Below are 20964 nucleotides of genomic sequence, written 5' to 3'. Positions count from 1 at the left end.
CGTGGTTTCTGAAAACATGATCGGTTAAAAAAAAAAAAAACCGCCAAGGACGGCGTTCAGACAGTACGCAGCCGTACAGCGAGCCGGACACCAGGCCGGAAAACTCAGGCGCGACCGGGCCTGGCGCGCCCCGGGGCATGATGGGTAGAGAACCGGCTGTATACCGTATGAAATAGAAAACAAAACACATGTACAAAGCGGACCTTCCGTAAGGTTGGAGGAAGTTTTGGTGTAGAGTGTTGGAGGGGGTGCAGTCACGTCGGGTTCTGGTTCTGGTTCTGGTTCTCTTGAGGTTTTCCGCTGCAGCTGGCAGCACGGCTTCGCAACGCCGCTTAGTTCATTCCACCTCAACCGCGTTACTGTGTTGAAAAACTGAAACGAGACAAAAAAAACAAAAAAAAAAAAAGAAAAGAAAGAAAAAAAAAACAAAAACAGCTGCTTCTTTCAATAAAAACGTTAACGTGAACGTGGCTTGAAATATTGGCTTCTCTCTTGCAAAAGATGAAAAAAAAGACATAAGAATCCAAAGAATTTCTTTTTAAAAAACTGTTTTGGTAAAAAGGTGGCATGTTTTTTTTTTTTTTGCCAGAGTGTTAGATGTGAGAGGGGGAGTGTTGAACAGGGGAGGGAGGAGGAGGAGGAGTGTGGGGGGTGAAGGGGGGGGGTGGGGGAGGCTAAGGCCGCTCTAGAGACGGCGTGTTGAAGCAGCCGTCGGGTAACGTGTTCTTGATGTCGTTGAGGTTGGCGATGTCGGCGCGGATCTCGCGGATCTGCCGGTCGTAGTCGTTGATCATCTCCTCCTGGGTCTTCGCCACGTCGTTCAGCTCCTCCAGCTTCCTGTCCAGCGCGCTGTCGGCCATCTTGCCCTTGGCCTTCTTCAGCGACTCGTCGATCAGGTTCAGCTTGCTCAGGTCCACCTTGTCGATGTTTCCTGGACCGAGGACAGAGGAGATAATTAGCCGACTCCTCAGGACTCTTCGCCCGTTCCCCATTTCAAAACCACAGACATTTTCTGGACTTCATGACTGGACTTGGAGATTCTGGTCGGTAAAATTAAATCTGCTGAACATTATTCTACACTACAACTAATATCACTGTGTGTGAAATGACAGCAGGTCTACAGCTACAAAAAAACACAAAGTTGTATCTGAACTAGGGCCGCAACTAAGGATTCAGACATGTTCCAGTCTGGGAGCGTCAGACTGTGGATGTGTGAGGTCGGGGTCTAGCTGCTCTTACCCAGCTGCTCCAGCAGGGCGGTGATGGTGCCCAGGACCGTCTTGACGGCGCTCTTGGCCTTGCGGGCGTTGTCCTCCGCCTCTTTAGCGTTGTTCGACGCCTGGGGGGGAAATTAATCGTGTTATTATCCACACAAAAAAATATTTTACTGATCACTGTTCATGCTTGGTGAAGTCTGGCTTCTTCATCTGAGATTTGGCCCAGTCTGACATCCAGCCTAAAGGTTACATTTTAAAATCATAAAACACATAGTCAGGCTTTTAAGTTGGCTTTGCCTCATTTTATTCCTCTTGTATTTGTCTGCTCATCATTAATCTCTTCTATCAATTATCTCCATCTTTTCATTTATTAACATCTTATTCTTTAGTCTGTAAACTGTTTTGAACGGTACTACGCCTACAGTACATCCATCATCACTCCTGCTCAGTGTGTGTTCTCCAGACTGTGGCCAGGCAGAGCGAGCAGATCTTGACCGAGCGTGTTAATCCACAGCCGATGTTTGGGTTTCCAAACAGCTTCAGAAACCGACCACAAACTAACAGAAACGTTCCAGTCCACTTACTGGCCACTTCCTGCCGTTAAAGGATGTGGTGTAGTGATATTTACCCTTTGTGTGGTCAAACAGAAACTAAATCACACGGTGGTTTAGGGCGAGACGCCAAAAACCACCAAGAGTTTGGTCTCAGGAGGAAGGCTGTTTCTACAAGGGAAAACCGCTGAATTTAACCCTCATACATGTTACTTCTAATCCAAGCAAACAGTCACAGCTTCCTCCAATGGACAGAGAAGAGTTTGAGTTTGGTCTGAGAGAGACTGAGCGCGCTCACAACCACAGTCTCTGTCCCGTCTATCTTGATATGGGAGTTGTCCTCCCTTAGTTTTAACTGTTTTTATGTTCTCTGTTGCTCTGTCAATCAGGGCTTCTTAACCATTTTCATGCCACAGACCCACATTTGATAAAATTTAGTCCCATTTGGAAGATTTTAGTTGTTGGTTTAGTTTATTGAACTGTCTGCTTTGTATGTGGAGAAAGAACATGAAGCCTTGGATTACAACAGTGACTTTTATACACTCTCTCAATGGGATCATTTCTAGGGAATTAAATTATAGTCAAATTAAACTACTTCTTCAAACTAACCTCCTCAAGAACCAACTAAAACCATCTCCAGGAACCCTGGAACTCACTGAAAGACCCTTAGAACTCAATGAAGGACTGCTGGAACTCACTCAAGACTCCTGCAACCCACTCAAGGACCTCCGGAAACTCCCTCAAGATCTCTTACAACACACTCAAGGACCTCTGCAATGCCCTCAAGGACCCCCTAGAACATCCTCACGGACAAACCCACTCAGAGACCCCTGGAACCCCTCAAGGACCCCTGGAACTCACTCAAAGCCCCTGCGACCCACTAAAGGACCTCTGGAACCTCCCTTAAGGACTCTTGCAACATACTCAAGGACCCCCTAGTACGTCCTCAATGACAGACCCCTGGAACTCATTCAAACACCCCTGAAACCCCTTAAGGACCCCTGAAACCCCTAAAGGACATGTGGAACCTCCTCAAGGGCCCAATGGAACCCCCCCAAAGACTCCCAGAACCTGCTCAAGGACCGCTGGAACCCACTGAAGGACCCTGTAGGTCTCCAGCCTCCACTTTGAGAACCACTGCTGTAACGCACTGGTGTGTCCAACCGTTCTCCCATCGGTTTTAAAAGCTCTGCTTCACCAGGTCGTACCATTCCAGCCATCATCATGTCCTGGTCGGCCTCGGCCTTCTTCCTGGCCAGTTCCTGCTCGGCGGTGCTCAGCTGGTCCATCATGTCGTTGACCTCGTCGTCCAGCTTGTTGGTGTCCTGGAACGCCTTCTCCGCATCCTCCTTGGTCTTGGCTGAACCCTGAGCAGGGAGAACAGAGGTTTCACAAAGGATTAGGAGGATAGTCAGAGTCTTCCACCTCTTTTATGATGGAGGTTCCTCCTTTTGTTTTCAGTGAAAACCTCAGAAAAAGAGATGGAACATCTGCACACTTAGATCCATGCAGAATTTCATTTATTACTGAGCTTTTGGTCAGAACTTCTTGGCAAACAAAGAACACAACAAGAATACAGAGTCTTATATTCTCTTAATTAGCCATATCAAAACATCTGTGTAACCCAGTCATGTCGCAAGAAACACCACATGGGAATTGTCTCAAACACAGTAATAGAGGACTACAACATAGAGTAGGAGTAGGAGACATAAATCCAGGAAACAAGCCTAAAAAGTGTGTTTGTAAAAGTGTTTTAAAGGAAGACACTGGGTTGCCAGGTTGGTGACGGTTTCTGCCGTACCTTCTGCACGGCGCTGGCGATCCTCTCGGCCTCCTCCGCCTTGGCCTTGGCCTCCCGGGCGTCGGACGCCGCGTTGCCGAGCGCCGCCTCTGCCTGCCTGGTCTTCTCGTTGGCGGCCATGATGGTGGCGTTGATGGCCGGGATCTTCTTCATGGCGTCCTCTGCCGCCGTCTTGTTGTCGTTCACCCTTTTGTCGAAGTCTGCCGGGGGAAAAGAAGAACATTTTCACAAATGTCGGCTACAACCATCTCACCTCCATCTCAACTGAATATTCAAGGCCATTTGTTACTGTACTGCTTGTTTTTAAATGCACCAAGAATTTGACTCAAATAAGGGCACCAAGATGCCTGAAAATGCAAGTCTCAGTCCTCTAACAAGAGAACTGCAGTGCGGTTTGTTAGGAGTGAGAATGTAACCCAAGGAAACCACCCAAAAACACAAAGGATTATGGGTAGAAGAGACGGATGCGGTTCCTCGTGCTTGGAAAGCCTAGCAGAACAAAATGAAGTCTGGACTGATGCTCATATTCAGCTGTTTCTTCATGTGTTCTTAACTGGTACGAACACCACAGAAGAAGAGACAGACAAGTCCATCAGATAGGCCTTTCTTCCAGGTGAACAAACACAGAGCATCAGCTGCTTCTGCGGATCATGGTATTTGCTGTCAAACTTTGGTTCAAATACCGATCTGTGGAATCTGCCGAATTTGAATATTTCAAAACGTCTGGAAAACAATGTGTTGCTTCACTTAATTCGATTAAGAGGATGTGCTGCCTGCAAATGACTTCTCAGTCCGACTGCAGCGCTCTCATGTGACCAAACAAACCAAAATAAAACCGTTTAACCCCTCCAGATCTCCAAATCACTGCTCTAAGCCAGCTGAAGACACCCAGAGAGAGAGAGACAGATGCAGACAGACAGGCAGAGAGACAGACAGGCACCTCTCAGGTCGGCCAGGATGTCCTCGGCCTCGCGGTAGGTGGACCGGCCCTTCTTGGCCGCCTCTTCAGCCAGAGCCTTGGCGGCGTCGGCCCGGGCCAGCAGCTGATCTGCAGTCTGAAACAACACAACACAACCGTCTCACCCACAGAAATCTGTTTCTTGGTGTCAGTATTGCAGATATGTAGGAACTTTTTACCATGAAATGACCAGGTTAGGAAGTAACTCTCTGTATTTATAACACTACAGTCTTCAGTAAAGACCATGCTAGTAGATAGTAAACCCTATTTAAGTTGAGGTTGTTCTATCCCAATCTATTTTCTACTTTGATGGAGATCCACATGTGCCTCGGTTGAATTAAACTCTCCTCAAGCTGCCGTCTCGACTGCCTGACCTGTGTACCACTGTGTTTACCTGACAGCTCTTGAAGTTCCACCCATGACAGAATCTACATTTACCTTTCTACAAACAAGTTCAAATTCTTGTAGTGCACATAAGATTCTTTGAAAAGAAGCGGAAAGACAGTTCGGCTACAGGTCAGCAGGCAGATAAGGTGTATTTGCTTGTGCAGTTCTCTTTTAGAGAGCTTGTTTGTGCTAAAAATTTATTTGCATAAATTTCTTGGTGAATAACATGAAAACTCTGCACTCAAAGGATGAGTTTGGCAATTTTGGACTTATATATAATTTGTCTCTTATATCAGTGATTCTCAACCTTTTTCATATCAAGGACCATCATTTAGTCCACATTAGAGCCATGGACCCCCATTTAATGAGATTTTGTCTCTCAGATCCAAATTTGAGAATATTTTTATTGTTAGATATGATTTTGTCCAGAACTCAATGACTATCTGTATTGTAGGTAGAGAGATAACAGAGAAACTATGATCAGAACAGTCATTCTTCTACATTCTCTAACTTCTTGTAAATTAAACAATGCTGAAGTTTAACAATTCATCAGTTTGCTGGGGACCCCCTGGAACCCCCTCAAGGACCCCTGGTGGTCCCCAGACCCCATGTCATATCTAACAATAAAAATATTCTCATATTTGGATCTGAGAGGCAATATCCCATCAAATGGGGGTTCGTGGCCCTAATGTGGACTAAATTAGGGGTCCTTGATATGAAAAAGGTTGGGAATCACTGCTTTAAGCAACTGAGGTTCAAAAGAAGTGCAGACTGCCCTTGCAGTGCAATCTGAGTGAATCTGGACCTGAAAGCAGCAGACTCAGATTCTCCATCACAGCGTTCTTCTGGCTCATTAACATTATATTTAGTCTGGATGGCAGGAAGCTGGTTAGTCACATTTGCCATGTGATCATTTCTAATTTCATAAGGCTAATCTTAGACCGGCAAACACTCAGAATGTTTGAGGTCAGAGTCTCCAATCAGCTTTCAGCCTCAACATGGCCGACAGCACATTACATTACCTTACACTCACACTGCAGGCAGTTAGCCAACACACTTATCTATAGTGAGCAGGTAGGGGTTCAGCGTCTTGCTCAAGGACACTTCAACAGACACGTGACTGTTGCTGACATCGAACCCGTGACTCCTCAGTTACAGGACGGTCTCTCTGACCCGAGTCCTCCCTGTCTCTACAACACAGACTGGGAGGGAGATGTTCTGGAAACCTGGCAGCCTGTGTGTGACTGTTTTAATACAGGGGTCTGCAGCTTTCAGGAGGCCAAATCTAAGACTTTTTAAGACCTTTTTAATGCTGCCTGGAATTGAGTATCAGATTCATCTAAGAGTGAACATGCAGTACTAAGAAACCTAAACCTTACATGAACAAACCTAAGACCTCTAATAATTAATCTAATAATGGATTTAAGACATTTTATTACTTTTTAAAGGTCTTAAATTTTGATATTTTAAGATTTTTTTTCAGAATTTTAAGGACCCCTGGATACCCTGGCCCATAATACTACTGATTCTCCAAATTCCAAATTTTTCCACAGCTGATGACGGTAAATTTTTTAAACTTTTTTTTTTTGGCAGAGTAACTGGTACCTGCTGCTCGGTTTTGCCCTTGTCCAGCAGCTTGCGGACTTCCTGCTCCTTGGCCTTCAGGTCGTCTCTCAGGTCGTTGTATTCCTTGTCCGTCTTGTCGATCAGCTTGTCCAGGTCGGACGCCTCCTTCTTGATCTTACCGGCTTCATCCTGCAAACACCACAGGCTTACGGTCAGTGATCCCAGTGAGTCAGTGAATAAAAGATAAAACACCATTTACTGTCCGGAGGGAAAATTCAGTCCGCAAGGCCAGCAGAGGAGGACAGACTGCATCAGACACAAAACATCCAACACACTGGAAACATTATAAAAATCAAAGCATCTTCCCTCTGTAGGTCTTGATATTGCTATAAACTTTTGATAAGTTAAGTTTTCTGCTGCTAGAAGCCTTCTCTTTGTGATTTTATACTTTTTTGCTTAATGAAAAGGATCTTAAAAATACCTATGCAAATAAAACATTGTATTCAAATGATTAATATTATTATCCTCCTGAAGGTATGTGTGTTGGGGTGTGTGTGCGCATGTGTGTCTGTGGATGTGTGTGTGAGTGTGTATGTGAGTATGTAGTTTATGTATGTATGTATTTGCACATGTACATCTTTATATATACATTTTTATTTTCTAAAAATTTATATATACATTTTTTTGTCTATTAGTATTTTTAATTTGTTATTTTTATGTATTTATTTTATTTTTTTCTAAGCTGTACTTAGCATAAAATGTCAACCTCTTTTGCACATCATATTTCTGCTATGTTATGTTTACCTTTTTAACTGATTGTATGTCTGCAGTTTTTCGTTGAAAATTAATAAAAATGTGGTAAAAAATATATATATATATTATTCTCCTCCTCACCTCCAGGGACTTGGTGTCGAAGGGCGGCAGGCTGGTCAGGTTGGCGAAGATCTTCAGCGCCTTGTCTCCCGCCTCCTCCGCCTCCGCATGAACCTTGTTGGCCTGTTTCTCCAGGTTCTTGGCCAGATCTTTGGCCTCGTTGTACCTGAGAAGCAGCGTGGAGACGAGTTACAGCGCTGCGTGTTCGCCCGTATGAAAATCCATATTCAATCAGGAGTATTGTCATGTGATCAATACATTTCCCCCCCCAACCTCTGTGTTTTATCAGACACATGCAGTTGGCTGAAATCATCACTGCCCCCCAAAACCCTACAAAGAAAGATTTTGCTTCCTAAATTTCATCAGTCAATATTTCAAAATCACAGATCATTCCATCCTCAAAAACATGAACTGTTTTGTAAGTAAAGGTGTTAAGATGACTCCACTCTACCCATAATAACAAAAATAATAATAATAATAATAATAATAATAATAATACCAAGCATCATTTTGTTGGAGGAGGTGTCTGTTTCCAGATGGTTGAATCTCTCATTTTAGAATGAAACTATTCATTTGTAAAAGGTAAAGATTTTACATTTTGTCACAAAAAGATTAAAGAAACTTAGGCTTAAATTAACTTTTCATTTTTTGCACTATGTCACAATAAAAGAGCGTTTTTTTCTTTTTATCTCAGCTTCTTAATGTCCTTTTTTTTCAGGTTTGATGCCCTAAATCTAAATCCTCCATTCTGTGTTACTGTCTGGATATTGTGTTAATAACCTCAGTTTTCAGGGATTAATACACTCATCCACTTTGTGTTTTATGAAGACTCTATTTCTTCATTCCCGTACTGTTCTGGTTTTGTTGCTGCTTTGCACATCTGAGCTGTAGTTCTATTTACTACTGCCGGACACTGTTTATACTGTTCGTTACTTTATTGCTACCTTATTGCTATTTTTTTTTTTTCTTATTTATTGTTCTATTTTTACCTATTTATTGTTCTTTTATTGCATCAAGTACAGAAGCCGCAAACTCAATCTCGTTGTACAATGACAATGAAGATATTCTATTCTAAATGTGCAAACTTTTCCCTTCTGATGGTGTTTTTGAACTCTTTTGAGCCAATGCACTCAAATGCAAAAGTCATTTTACTAGACAAATTATGTATTTTTTGTGTTTTATGTGAAGCACATTGAATTTGCCTTGTGTATGAAATGTGGTGTATAAATAGGGTTTGCCTTGCCTCAAGTAATAACTAGTGTGTTAGTCTTTGTCTTTATTCAGTATCTCTAGAGCGAGGCACTAACGCTGGGTTGGCGGTTCCAACCCCCCAGACGTCACGTGTTTGCGTGATGTTTGTCACGTGACCAGCGGGTGAGGAGGAAGCGGCGTGACGTACTTCCTGTTCAGCTCGTCGATCTCCTGGCTGGTCTTGCTCTCTCCGTCCAGCGTCTTCATCAGCAGGTTGAAGGCCTTGGTGGACGTGTCGTTGGCGTCTTTGGCGATCTTCTCGATCTGGTCGGCGTCCATCTTGTGCCTGTGGAGAGCGCACATGGAGGAAGTGATGTCATGGCTTTCAACAAGGCTTTCAACAGAACAGAAGCTTCAATAAGTAAAGTTTTATGTGTCGTCCTGATTTAGTTTTTTTTTTTTTTTTTTTTGAAGAATAGAAGAAAGGAAGAAAATTTAGGAACATGATCAGTACTTGGGATAGTACTTGGACAGTACTTGGACAGTATTTGGACAGTACTTGGACAGTACTTGGGATAGTATTTGGATAGTACTTGGACAGTATTTGGACAGTACTTGGACAGTATTTGGACAGTACTTGGACAGTACTTGGGATAGTATTTGGATAGTACTTGGACAGTATTTGGACAGTATTTGGACAGTACTTGGATAGTATTTGGACAGTACTTGGACAGTATTTGGACAGTACTTGGACAGTACTTGGACAGTACTTGGACAGTACTTGGGATAGTATTTGGATAGTACTTGGACAGTATTTGGACAGTACTTGGACAGTATTTGGACAGTACTTGGATAGTATTTGGACAGTACTTGGACAGTATTTGGACAGTACTTGGACAGTACTTGGACAGTATTTGGACAGTATTTGGACAGTACTTGGACAGTATTTGGACAGTATTTGGACAGCACTTGGACAGTACTTGGACAGTACTTGTCACAGGAGTCTTACTTGTCGGCCAGGTTGCGAGCCTCCTCAGCCAGCAGCGTCATGTTGTTGGGGTCTCCGGTCCCGCTGGGGCTTTTGATGTCCTGCAGGATCACAGAGGGAAGCATGAGGAACAAACTGTACTGAGGAAAAAACACTGGAAGCCTGGACCGTGGATTAAATGGTCACACTTAGTTTGGACTATAATGACTCACTGAAAAGTCTAGTGAGTTTTTGGCGATACTCATTTAGTGTGGACATTAGTCTACAGACACACAGCGTCTGAACCTGACTGAAACCTGAGTGAGGAATTCAGCCTGATGGTTTGAACAGGGAAAAATACAGTTTCCATGTTGTTTTATTTTTGAGAAGACCATGAGAAGAGCAGAGCTTTGCCACTAACAACATGATCACACACACAAAGTAGGGAAACCTCCTTTTAGAAATGGATGGAAGTTGTATATCTCCAAACAACTAAACTCCTGAATCATGACAGGAAAAACCACACTCCTTCACCCATGATTAGAAATCAGATGTTCTAATCCTGTGTGACTGCAGCGTATAAACAGGATTTCTCAAAACTATTTTTGAACCCAAATGGCTAAGTGGGAAGTTCATTGTGAGAACATCGTGAGACTCCGGGTGAGATCCATCATGGAGGCAACCTGCTGCTAGATCAAGCAAACAAACTCTGCTACTACTTCCAAAACAAACCATATCGATAATTTAACTGAAACTCGGAAGACGATATCGACGAATTCTGATAAACTACTGGATCTAACCATCTGATACTGGAAGACCTGGAAAAATACATCGACGAGTGTTTCCACGAGCTGCGCATCACGTCTAAACCGACCGAGACGGGACCGGTGGACCTCAGAGACGGTCGAGGTTAATGTACTCCAATCCATTAACAACAAACATCAGTCCTTGAGCGGCTACATGTCTTGGGTTCAGCCAGTCACAGCTAGAAACACTCCAACAAGAAAACAACAAGCTAGCAGCAGCTTCACGGTTCACGCACCACTTTGCCGATGGCGTCCTTGGCCTTGTCCAGCTCCTGGCGCGCTCGGTCGATCAGGTTCTCGGCGTCGCGGACGCGGTTGCGGGCGCGGTCGGCCTGGGCGCCGGTGTCGTCCACCGTGTTGCGGATGTTCTGCAGCCGGTTCCACTGGGTGGTCAGCGTGTTGTTGATGTTGTTCAGACGCTCCAGCAGGCCCTTGTCTACATCTGCAGGGTCAAAGGTCAGGGGGGGGGAAGGGGGGGAGAGGGAATCAACGGTCAGTTCCAAAATGAGACCCAGCATTTGGAAAAACAACGCCTACTCTACCAAAAGCTGTCAGGAAGTTCTCTGATGAGGCTTAAGGAAACATTATGAAGTTCAGACAGAACAACAATATTGCCGGTATGCCAAGATTTTACAATTATTAAGTCTTATCCTTTCACTGCAGCAGCTACAGTAGATGTTTCAGGTCCTAACATGCTGCAGGTACAGTAGATGTTTCAGTAGATGTTTCAGGTCCTAACATGCAGCAGGTACAGTAGATGTTTCAGGTCCTAACACAGCAGCAGATACAGTAGATGTTTCAGTAGATGTTTCAGGTCCTAACAGCAGCAGGTACAGTAGAAGTTTCAGGTCCTAACATGCTGCAGGTACAGTAGATGTTTCAGATCCTAACACAGCAGCAGGAACAGTAGAAGTTTCAGGTCCTAACATGCTGCAGGTACAGTAGATGTTTCAGATCCTAACACAGCAGCAGCTACAGTAGATGTTTCAGGTCCTAACACAGAAGCAGGTACAGTAGATGTTTCAGATCCTAACATGCTGCAGGTACAGTAGATGTTTCAGGTCCTAACACAGCAGCAGGTGCAGTAGATGTTTCAGGTCCTAACATGCAGCAGGTACAGTAGATGTTTCAGATCCTAACATGCTGCAGGTACAGTAGATGTTTCAGGTCCTAACAGCAGCAGGTACAGTAGATGCTTCAGTAGAAGTTTCAGGTCCTAACATGCAGCAGGTACAGTAGATGTTTCAGATCCTAACTTGCTGCAGGTACAGTAGATGTTTCAGATCCTAACAGCAGCAGGTACAGTAGATGTTTCAGGTCCTAACATACAGCAGCTACAGTAGATGTTTCAGATCCTAACATGCTGCAGGTACAGTAGATGTTTCAGGTCCTAACACAGCAGCAGGTGCAGTAGATGTTTCAGGTCCTAACATGCAGCAGGTACAGTAGATGTTTCAGATCCTAACATGCAGCAGGTACAGTAGATGTTTCAGATCCTAACATGCAGCAGGTACAGTAGATGTTTCAGGTCCTAACAGCAGCAGGTACAGTAGATGCTTCAGTAGAAGTTTCAGGTCCTAACATGCAGCAGGTACAGTAGATGTTTCAGATCCTAACTTGCTGCAGGTACAGTAGATGTTTCAGATCCTAACAGCAGCAGGTACAGTAGATGTTTCAGGTCCTAACATACAGCAGCTACAGTAGATGTTTCAGGTCCTAACAGCAGCAGGTACAGTAGATGTTTCAGATCCTAACATGCTGCAGGTACAGTAGATGTTTCAGTAGAAGTTTCAGGTTCTAACATGCAGCAGGTACAGTAGATGTTTCAGATCCTAACATGCTGCAGGTACAGTAGATGTTTCAGGTCCTAACAGCAGCAGGTACAGTAGATGTTTCAGGTCCTAACAGCAGCAGGTACAGTAGATGTTTCAGATCCTAACATGCTGCAGGTACAGTAGATGTTTCAGTAGAAGTTTCAGGTCCTAACATGCAGCAGGTACAGTAGATGTTTCAGATCCTAACATGCAGCAGGTACAGTAGATGTTTCAGGTCCTAACAGCAGCAGGTACAGTAGATGCTTCAGTAGAAGTTTCAGGTCCTAACATGCAGCAGGTACAGTAGATGTTTCAGGTCCTAACAGCAGCAGGTACAGTAGATGCTTCAGTAGAAGTTTCAGGTCCTAACACAGCAGCAGGTACAGTAGATGTTACGTTACCTTTGCTGGTCTGGGCCTCCTCCAGCAGATCCATGATGGCTCGCTCCGCCTCCTTCAGCCGATCCTCGAAGGCTTTGTCGCTGACCGTCTCCTGGCTGGAGCCCAGGTTGTCGATCAGAGTCTGCAGGTCGTGAAGCTTCTGCCTCTGCTGGTTCACCTGGACACACAAAACCATTGATCGGTGAATTTAAAAGGCACTTCAACATAAAATCTCCAGGACTAACACACCTGGTTGTGCCTTTTTCTGAAATCATTGGTGATGCAAAATCTTCGTAATTGAAGTGGATTTATCAGGTGAAATCAGTAAGGGATCAAAGCTTTCACCTGGATTCAACTGATCAGTCTGGTTTCAAACCAGTGCAGATGTGAGGTAGATCTGAGATGATGAGGATAACACACACGGCTGACATTTTGAGGTGCAATGCAGTATTTCCCACAGGTTGACAGTTTACTGTGTTGGTGGTTGTTTAGGATTAGTGACTTGTCTTTACCTGCAGTCAACTGGTGATCAGAGGCAAAATGCAATCAAGTCTCTGCTGCAGTCATGTTAACTTTCTGAGTGTTGAGCGGTTTGACACATCTCCGATTAAAAAGAATCAATTTACTGTTTACAAATCCTGTTACTAACAGATGAGAGTTTGGAGCAAATTTTAAGTTTCACTTTCAGACTGAGTACATGGATGGACTCCACCCTCTCTTTTCAGTCACACATCAAATCCATCTCCAAATCCGCTGTCTACCACCTCAAAAACATTTCCAGACTTCAGCCATCACTCTCTGACTCCGTGGCAGAGACCCTCATCCAAAAATCCTCCTCCTCACCTACAAATCCCTCCATGCCCTCGCCCCCCAGTACCTATCTGACCTCCTCCACCCCTATACCCCGTCCCGGACTCTGCGGTCCTCAGACACGGGTCTGCTCTCCACCCCCCACACCAGCCTGCCATCTTTTGGGGACACAGCCTTGAGTGTGGCAGCCCCCAGCCTCTGGAACTCTCTCCCGGCAGAGATCTGCAATGCTCCATCTTTGAAAACCCACCTGTTAACTCTCTCATCCCCGGAAATTATTGCTATTATTATTTTCTGTTCTTGTTTTATTTGTTTTATCTGCCTCACTGTGTAAAGCGTCCTTGGGTCTCTTGAAAGGCGCTACATAAATTTAAGTTATTATTTATTACAATGCTGCTGCCTGAGGGACTACAGATGGAAATTAGCTAGCAGCTAAATCTGGTGCAAAGCATCTCTTCTCATTAACTGAGATTCATGTTTTTTTTGTACATGGTCCCTGACAAAATAAACAAATAAATAAAAAATACTGTGCAGCACAGCTGAGCCTCTTGTGTTCTTGATTTCATCTGTACAAATTAACATTTTTCCTCCTGCATGTGTTTTAACCAGTTTCTGTTTTTTACACACACACACACACACACACACACACACACACACACACACACACACAGAGCTCTGGCCTTGCTTCTAGCACTTTGTGATGTACTTGTTGTGTCTTTCATTATCCTTCTTTTCATGTCCCTTGTTTTCTGTAAATCATTGTGTGTCGACCCTGTTAAATGAAGGTGCCTCCCCTCTCTCTCCTTGTTCAGGCAGCAGAGTGTCACGGCGGCAGAGTGTCACGGCGGCAGAGTGTCACGGCGGCAGAGTGTCACGGCGGCAGGGTATCACGGCGCTCACCTTGTCCCTGACCAGGCTGTAGCAGGACGGACACTGCTGGCAGCCCGGGGTGGAGCGGTTGTAGAAGTAGTTCTCCTCACACATGTCACACCGAGCGCCGACGAAGCCCGGCCGACACTCGCAGCGCCCGTCCTCCTTGCACTGAGCCGACTGGGAGCCCTCCGGGTCGCAGTCGCAGGCTGGGGGTCAGAGGTCACGGTTATCAGGGAGGGACATTTACATTTTAGTCGTTTTGCTTATCAAGAGTTTTTATTTACGTCCCTGCTGCAGCATGAGGTCATCATTAAAGACACTCTGTTTTCCAGCAAGGAAGAGTAATGGGACTTTGATATAAAAATACATGAAAACAAACATTTTGTATTTTTCTTTGTTAAATAGATGTATATTATGACATGGAAAATTAGCTAGCAAGGTGAATAAGTAATTTTTGATTTCACGTTCAGTAGGACTGGGCGATATGGACAAAATCAAATATCATGATATTTTTGACCAAATACCTCGATATCGATATTGTGACAATATTGTAGGGATGACTATTGGTGCTTTCACAAAATATTTACACAATGAGATTTTTGATAAATAATCATCAGTAATGTGGATATAATGACTAAGTGGGTAAAGGCAAATAATAGAACAGCTAGAACAGTCTGGTAAGTTCAGAAAATGACATCACTTTACTGTAATGCAGCCTTTAAAACCAGGAAAAGACACTTATGCCATATCACCATATTACCATATCCAAAATCTAAGACGATATCTAGTCTCATATCACGATATTGATATAATATCAATATATTGCCCAGCCCTTGCTTTCAGTTCTTGGATCTTGGAGAAGTGATTGATCGGTCGGTCTTACGTTTGCAGCCGGACGAGCCGAAGCCGAAGAAGTTGACCTCACAGCGCTCGCAGTGCTGCCCGGTGACGCCGGGCTGGCACTCACACTGACCGCTGATGATGTCACACTGGCCGTTGGTCGAGCCAATGGGATTACAGTCGCATCTGTTGAAACGCAGAGAGAGAAAACGGAGCATGAAGCAAAAGCAGCAGAATCACTTTAAACACCAACTACAGCAAACTCCATGTAGTTTGTCTTGGGGACAAACTACAGACACTGACACACCTTCAAATGATGTAACACCCATAACCATCACTGTCTTGTTGTTAACACATCTGATTAGCACACTAGCTAACGTGTCTAGTAGCAGCTAGTGTTAGCATATTCACATTAACATCAGTGTGTTTGCTGGCTAGTTAGCTAGCTAACAGTTTGTTCAGGTTAAGTGTTTTGGAGTAGAGACTAGGGCTGAAGGGCTAAACGGCCACTTTCATTATTTTACCAACCAAATATTTTATATTTTCAAAATAGAATAAGACTCCAAATGACAGTTGGTTTCCTGCCATGAAACCACTATGAAACCAAACCTCTTAATTTTATCCCTGAAATGTCCTTAATTTCTCATTACATAAACATTAATTATCCATTAAAAATAACAGCTTTAATAAAGTAAGGTGAGTATCATGGGTTTATAAGGGATTCATGGGTTGATTCACAGAGACTCTAGAAATTAAGGGATTTTTCATGCTTTTTGTGCTGGTTTACAGGTTATTCAGTGGAAATGAATGGAAAAGTTCCTGTCTGCCTGAATTTTTCATTCAATTAGACAGTAATGAGTCAAGATCAAGGGGGTGTTGAAGGGGGCTTTGATGGGATCTCCTCCATTGATAACTCCCTTAATTCATTTTAAGGGGATTTCACATTAATTAAGGGGTGAATTAATGAAAATTAATGAAAATGTAATGTTATTTAAGGGATTACTGGTTCATAGAGAAAGTGGCTACTAGTGTTCACCAACCTACAGCCAAAATGTCGGCTCATTCAGCCGGTGTGGGTTAAACCTCCAGCCTGATGGTCCAGCAGTGAGTTTTAGACTCTGCTGAGATCATATCTGCTCTGTCTCAACCAAACTGCATTCCTGCTGCAGATCAGAGCTTCTGCTGCAGCCTCACTGCTTATTTACTCTTTGGCCTCTAATTAGCTGCCGATCTCTTCCTGGGGAACCAGGTGTGTCTGCGAACGTAACTGATGCCTACAGCTTAGATGAAGCAGGGAAGTTATGTTTTATGGTAACGATTAGGGCTGAACAATTTTTTTAGCGAAATCGCAATATGGCCTACTGCAATTTTCAAAACAATATTTGTTAAAGGTGAAATGTGTCAAACTAGCATTTTTAAGTAAATATTGTGGTGCTGCAGAGATGTCCTGGCCTACACATCATATTCTACAGACTTAAGAAAACATCTTTGTTTGGTACAGATCCCCGCAAAAATCACACCATAATCATTTTAATACGTTTTTCAATGAAAATGAGAATAATGATGTAAAAATTATCATTCCCTCTATAATATCGCAAATCATATCGCAATTGCAGTATCAGTCAAAATAATCGCTATTAGATATTTTTTCTAAATCGTTCAGCCCTAGTATCGATCACTAATAAATTGTGAATTAATCCTTATGTTTATTAATTCATGTTAACTAACAGCTAAATAATGATAACTGTGATGATATGGTGACTCTAATGATCTCTCTCTCTCCCTCTCCCTCCTCCCTCTCTCTCTCCCCCTCTCTCTCTCCCTCTCTCTCTCCCCCCCCCCCCCTCTCTCTCTCTCTCCCCCTCTCTCTCGGTCTCTCTCTCTCTCTCTCTCTCTCTCCCTCCCTCCCTCTCTCTCTCTCTCTCCCTCTCTCTCTCTCTCTCTCTCTCCCTCCCTCTCTCTCTCTCCCTCTCTCCCTCTCTCCCCCCTCTCTCTCTCTCTCTCTCTCCCCCTCTCTCTCTCTCTCTCCCCCTCTCTCTCGCTCTCTCTCTCTCTCTCCCCCTCTCTCTCCCCCTCTCTCTCGCTCTCTCTCTCTCTCTCTCCCTCCCTCTCCCTCCCTCTCTCACCGTTCGCAGCCCGTCCCGCTGTGCAGGTTGAAGAATCCGGGCTGGCAGGCGCTGCAGTCTCGCTCGGAGACGTGAGGAAGACACGGACACTGACCGGTCACCTGAGAACAGCCGGTCTGCTGGTCCACCGTGCCGAAAGGAGAGCAGGAGCAGGCTGAGGAGGAGGAGGAGGAGGGAGGAGGAGGAGGAGGGAGGAGGAGAGGGAGGAGGAGGAGGAAGAGGAGGAGGAGAGGGAGGAGGGGGAGGAGGAGGAAGAGGGGGGAGAGGGAGGAGGAGGAGAAGAAAAGGAGGAGGAGGAGAGGAGGAGGAGGAAGAAGAGGAAGAAGAGGAGGAGGAGGAGGAGGAGAGGAGGAGGAGGAGGAGAAGAAGAAGAGGAGGAGGAGGAGGAGGAGGATGATGATGATGATGATGATGAGGAGGAGGAGAGGGGGAGGAAGAAGAAGAGGATGAGAGAATTATTAGAACGGAGAAAAAGCAACAACAGAACATGTTGCTTTATTGTTTGACTGAATGGTTTGGTTGTGCCTGGCTCTGGGGGCGTGGCCTGTTTGAAACTGTCTCATCTGTCAGTTCAGGTTCCTCTGATATGACTTTATGAAGGCCGAATATTTTTGGACTGATGACTGGATCTATGACAGTAAACTGAATATCTTTGGGTTGTGGACAAAACAAGACATTTGAGGACGTCATCTTGGGCTTTGGGAAACACTGATCCACATTTTTCACCATTTTCTGACATTTTATAGACCAAACAACTAATCGATTAATCGAGAAAATAATCGACAGATTAATCGACAATGAAAATAATCTTTAGTTGCAGCCTTATCAGTCAGCAGCATCAGCCTCGGCCTTTAAACCCTCATCAGGTGAACTCTGTGGTGTCCTGTACCACAGCAGGACAGACGCAGTATAAAACACACAAAGAAGAAGAACCGCCGAACTCGCTCTTACGTTTGCACTTGTCGGCGGGGTTGGCGGCGAGGGCGTTGCCGTAGAAACCGTCCTTGCAGCGGTCGCAGAAGAAGCCGTCGGTGTTGTAGATGCACTTCAGACACTCTCCCGTCTCGCGGTCGCAGTTCCCCACGGCGTTCGGGTCGATGTTGTCGCTGCACTTGCAGGCGCGGCAGGCGCGCACCGGCCCGCTCTGACCCAGCGGGTCGCCGAAGAAGCCGTCGTCACAAAGCTCACAGCGCTTCCCTGCAGGGGGACGGAGACGTTTACGACACTGCGGGACGGGGAAAACTCCACCGTGATGCTTTTGTCTCATGAAATCCATTTTAAAACCGTCTGGATAAACTGAAAAACACAAGCTGGTCCAGCTGTAAGCAAGGCTGTGGTTCTTATTCTGTGAACCAGTAAACTCTTAAAATCCCCTTATATTCACATTCATTCACCCCTTAATTCACCCCCATCAAAACCCCCTTAAACTCCCCTTAATGTTTGACTGCCTACTTTCTAATTTAATGTAAAATTCAGGCAGAATAACCTGTAAACCTGCACAGAAGGCATAAAAAAATCCCTTAATTTCTAGTGTCTCTGTGAATCAACCCATGAATAAATCCCTTATAAACCCATCTTACTACCCTTACTTTATTAAAGCTATGTTATGGGATAATTAATGTTTATTAATGTTTATTAGTCTTATGAAACCGTTTTAAAACCGTCTGGATAAACTGAAAAACACAAGCTGGTCCGGCTGAAAACAAAGCTGTGGTTCTTATTCCTGAAAAGTTGATATTTTGGAGATACGAGGTTTTGGACGGGACAGACTCCCCCCTCCTACCTGTGGTCCCCCCCCCTCCTCTTCCTACCTGTGCTCCCCCCCACCCCACCCCCTCCTCCTACCTGTGGTCCCGGCGGGGCAGTTGGTGCAGACCACCTCTCTGGTCTTGGGGACGACGGCGCAGGTGGCCCCGGCGGGACAGGGGCAGGGCTGGCAGTCTCGGTCCGTCCCCTGGGTGGAGTCGCCGTAGAAACCGTCCTGACAGCGCTCACAGCTCAGACCGGCCGTGTGGTGCTGGCACTCACACGCTCCTGACACACAGCAACACACAGCAACACACACACACATTCAGAACTTCTCCAAGACCTAAAGCTGCCCCCCCTCCTGGTGAGTTAACGCTGAATGTGTGAAACAAGTCGGAAAACCACTTTCCAGATTCATGGAAAGTGAAGCTGAATTCCCTGATATTCCCTGTCTGGAATACACTCTCCAGGATATTCCAGGACTTCCATCCCGGTCCTTCCTACCAGCATGTGCAGCCTGAAGTCTCTACACATGTGGATCTCACTACTCTGCTGTTGAATCGGTATTTAGTTGTAGCTTTGCATGCCATTTTGGCTTGTTTTGCTTTTTTGAGGTGACATTTTCATAAGCTAATTGGGATATTTTGTATCTCCTCTCTCCACAAATGTGTATTTTTTCTTTTCTATCTTCTTCAAAGCAGAATTAAAATCAAGTTAATCACCAATTCCTATAAATGCTCAGGAACCTGTCCAGGGGACTCAGTGGTTTTAGATCAGTCTTCTTTTGTCTGTTTTTGTTTCTTTGAGGTGAGACAGTGTTATGAGCCCATTTGTCTTTATGTAACCGCCTCTGCTCACTTCTTCTTCTTTGTGTTTTCTCCCTTCATTTGTTTTCTACACTTCAAACTACATAAATCCTTTCATCCTGTGCATCCTTGAGTTTATTCATCATCAGCTTCAAATGAGAAACTGAAAACTCCAGTAGCTTCTAGTCTAAACAGTGCAGCTGCAGTGTGTCCTGCAGCCTGCAGGGGGCGGCGTCTGTCCTGCAGACAAACCCCACAGTAACCTGCAGTTCAGTCTGTTTCTGATATTGGGACTGAACAGATAAATTATCTCTATCAATATATTGATTATTGCAGTATTTTCTGAAGGGAAAATGTTCAGAGCTTCCTGCTGGTGTCGCTTCTTTCAACCTGAACTTTTCTTTCAGCATTAATTAGAAAATATTCAGAAAAACTGAAACCACATGGATCAAATTAAATATTCAGAAAACCAATTAACCATTCAGTCAGTCAGTAAACCAGTCAGTCAGTAAACTAAACTGTAAACCAGTCAGTGAGTAAACCAGTCAATAAGCAGTCAGTCAGTAAGCAGACCTGTGGTGGGATGGCAGGAGTCACTGTGGTCAGTAAACAGTCAGTAAACAGACCTGTGGTGGGGTGGCAGGAGTCACTGTAGTCAGTAAACAGTGAGTAAGCAGACCTGTGGTAGGGCGGCAGGAGTCACTGTAGTCAGTAAACAGTAAACAGTCAGTAAACAGTCAGTAAGCAGACCTGTGGTAGGGCGGCAGGAGTCACTGTAGTCAGTAAACAGTAAACAGTCAGTAAACAGTCAGTAAACAGACATGTGGTGGGGTGGCAGGAGTCACTGTAGTCAGTAAACAGTAAACAGTCAGTAAACAGACCTGTGGTGGGGTGGCAGGCGTCACTGTAGTCAGTAAACAGTAAACAGTCAGTAAACAGTCAGTAAACAGACCTGTGGTGGGGTGGCAGGAGTCACTGTGGTCAGTAAACAGTCAGTAAACAGACCTGTGGTGGGGTGGCAGGAGTCACTGTAGTCAGTAAACAGTAAACAGTCAGTAAACAGTCAGTAAGCAGACCTGTGGTGGGGTGGCAGGAGTCACTGTAGTCAGTAAACAGTCAGTAAACAGTCAGTAAGCAGACCTGTGGTGGGGTGGCAGGAGTCACTGTAGTCAGTAAACAGTCAGTAAACAGTCAGTAAACAGACCTGTGGTGGGGTGGCAGGAGTCACTGTAGTCAGTAAACAGTCAGTAAA

The 20964-nt window shown here is 44.8% G+C and overlaps 1 protein-coding gene across 1 annotated transcript in view; it reads right to left on the bottom strand.

Moving 5' to 3' along the window:
• Positions 1-674: 674 nt before the first annotated feature.
• Positions 675-20964, bottom strand: part of LOC139658097 (laminin subunit gamma-1-like) — a gene marked incomplete at its 5' end in the record, with an annotated part of 24236 nt that continues 3946 nt past the window's right edge. Inside the window, 16 exons of the mRNA XM_071536128.1 lie at positions 675-931; positions 1240-1339; positions 2977-3135; positions 3570-3769; positions 4510-4624; positions 6520-6669; positions 7375-7519; positions 8753-8890; positions 9554-9633; positions 10554-10759; positions 12533-12689; positions 14222-14400; positions 15078-15220; positions 17161-17314; positions 18112-18357; positions 19006-19194. Coding sequence (XP_071392229.1) covers positions 675-931; positions 1240-1339; positions 2977-3135; positions 3570-3769; positions 4510-4624; positions 6520-6669; positions 7375-7519; positions 8753-8890; positions 9554-9633; positions 10554-10759; positions 12533-12689; positions 14222-14400; positions 15078-15220; positions 17161-17314; positions 18112-18357; positions 19006-19194 — 2618 coding nt within the window. The remainder of the gene's footprint in view (positions 932-1239; positions 1340-2976; positions 3136-3569; positions 3770-4509; positions 4625-6519; positions 6670-7374; positions 7520-8752; positions 8891-9553; positions 9634-10553; positions 10760-12532; positions 12690-14221; positions 14401-15077; positions 15221-17160; positions 17315-18111; positions 18358-19005; positions 19195-20964) is intronic.

This window comes from Centroberyx affinis, unplaced genomic scaffold, assembly GCF_046629955.1.
Source record: "Centroberyx affinis isolate AG114_WGS23_722 - 3 ecotype Tasmania unplaced genomic scaffold, CSIRO-AGI_Caff_v1 ptg002831l_1, whole genome shotgun sequence".
Taxonomy (NCBI): Eukaryota; Metazoa; Chordata; class Actinopteri; order Beryciformes; family Berycidae; genus Centroberyx; species Centroberyx affinis.
Note: the sequence above shows the minus strand (reverse complement) of the source record. Positions and strands in the feature narration are given on the sequence as shown.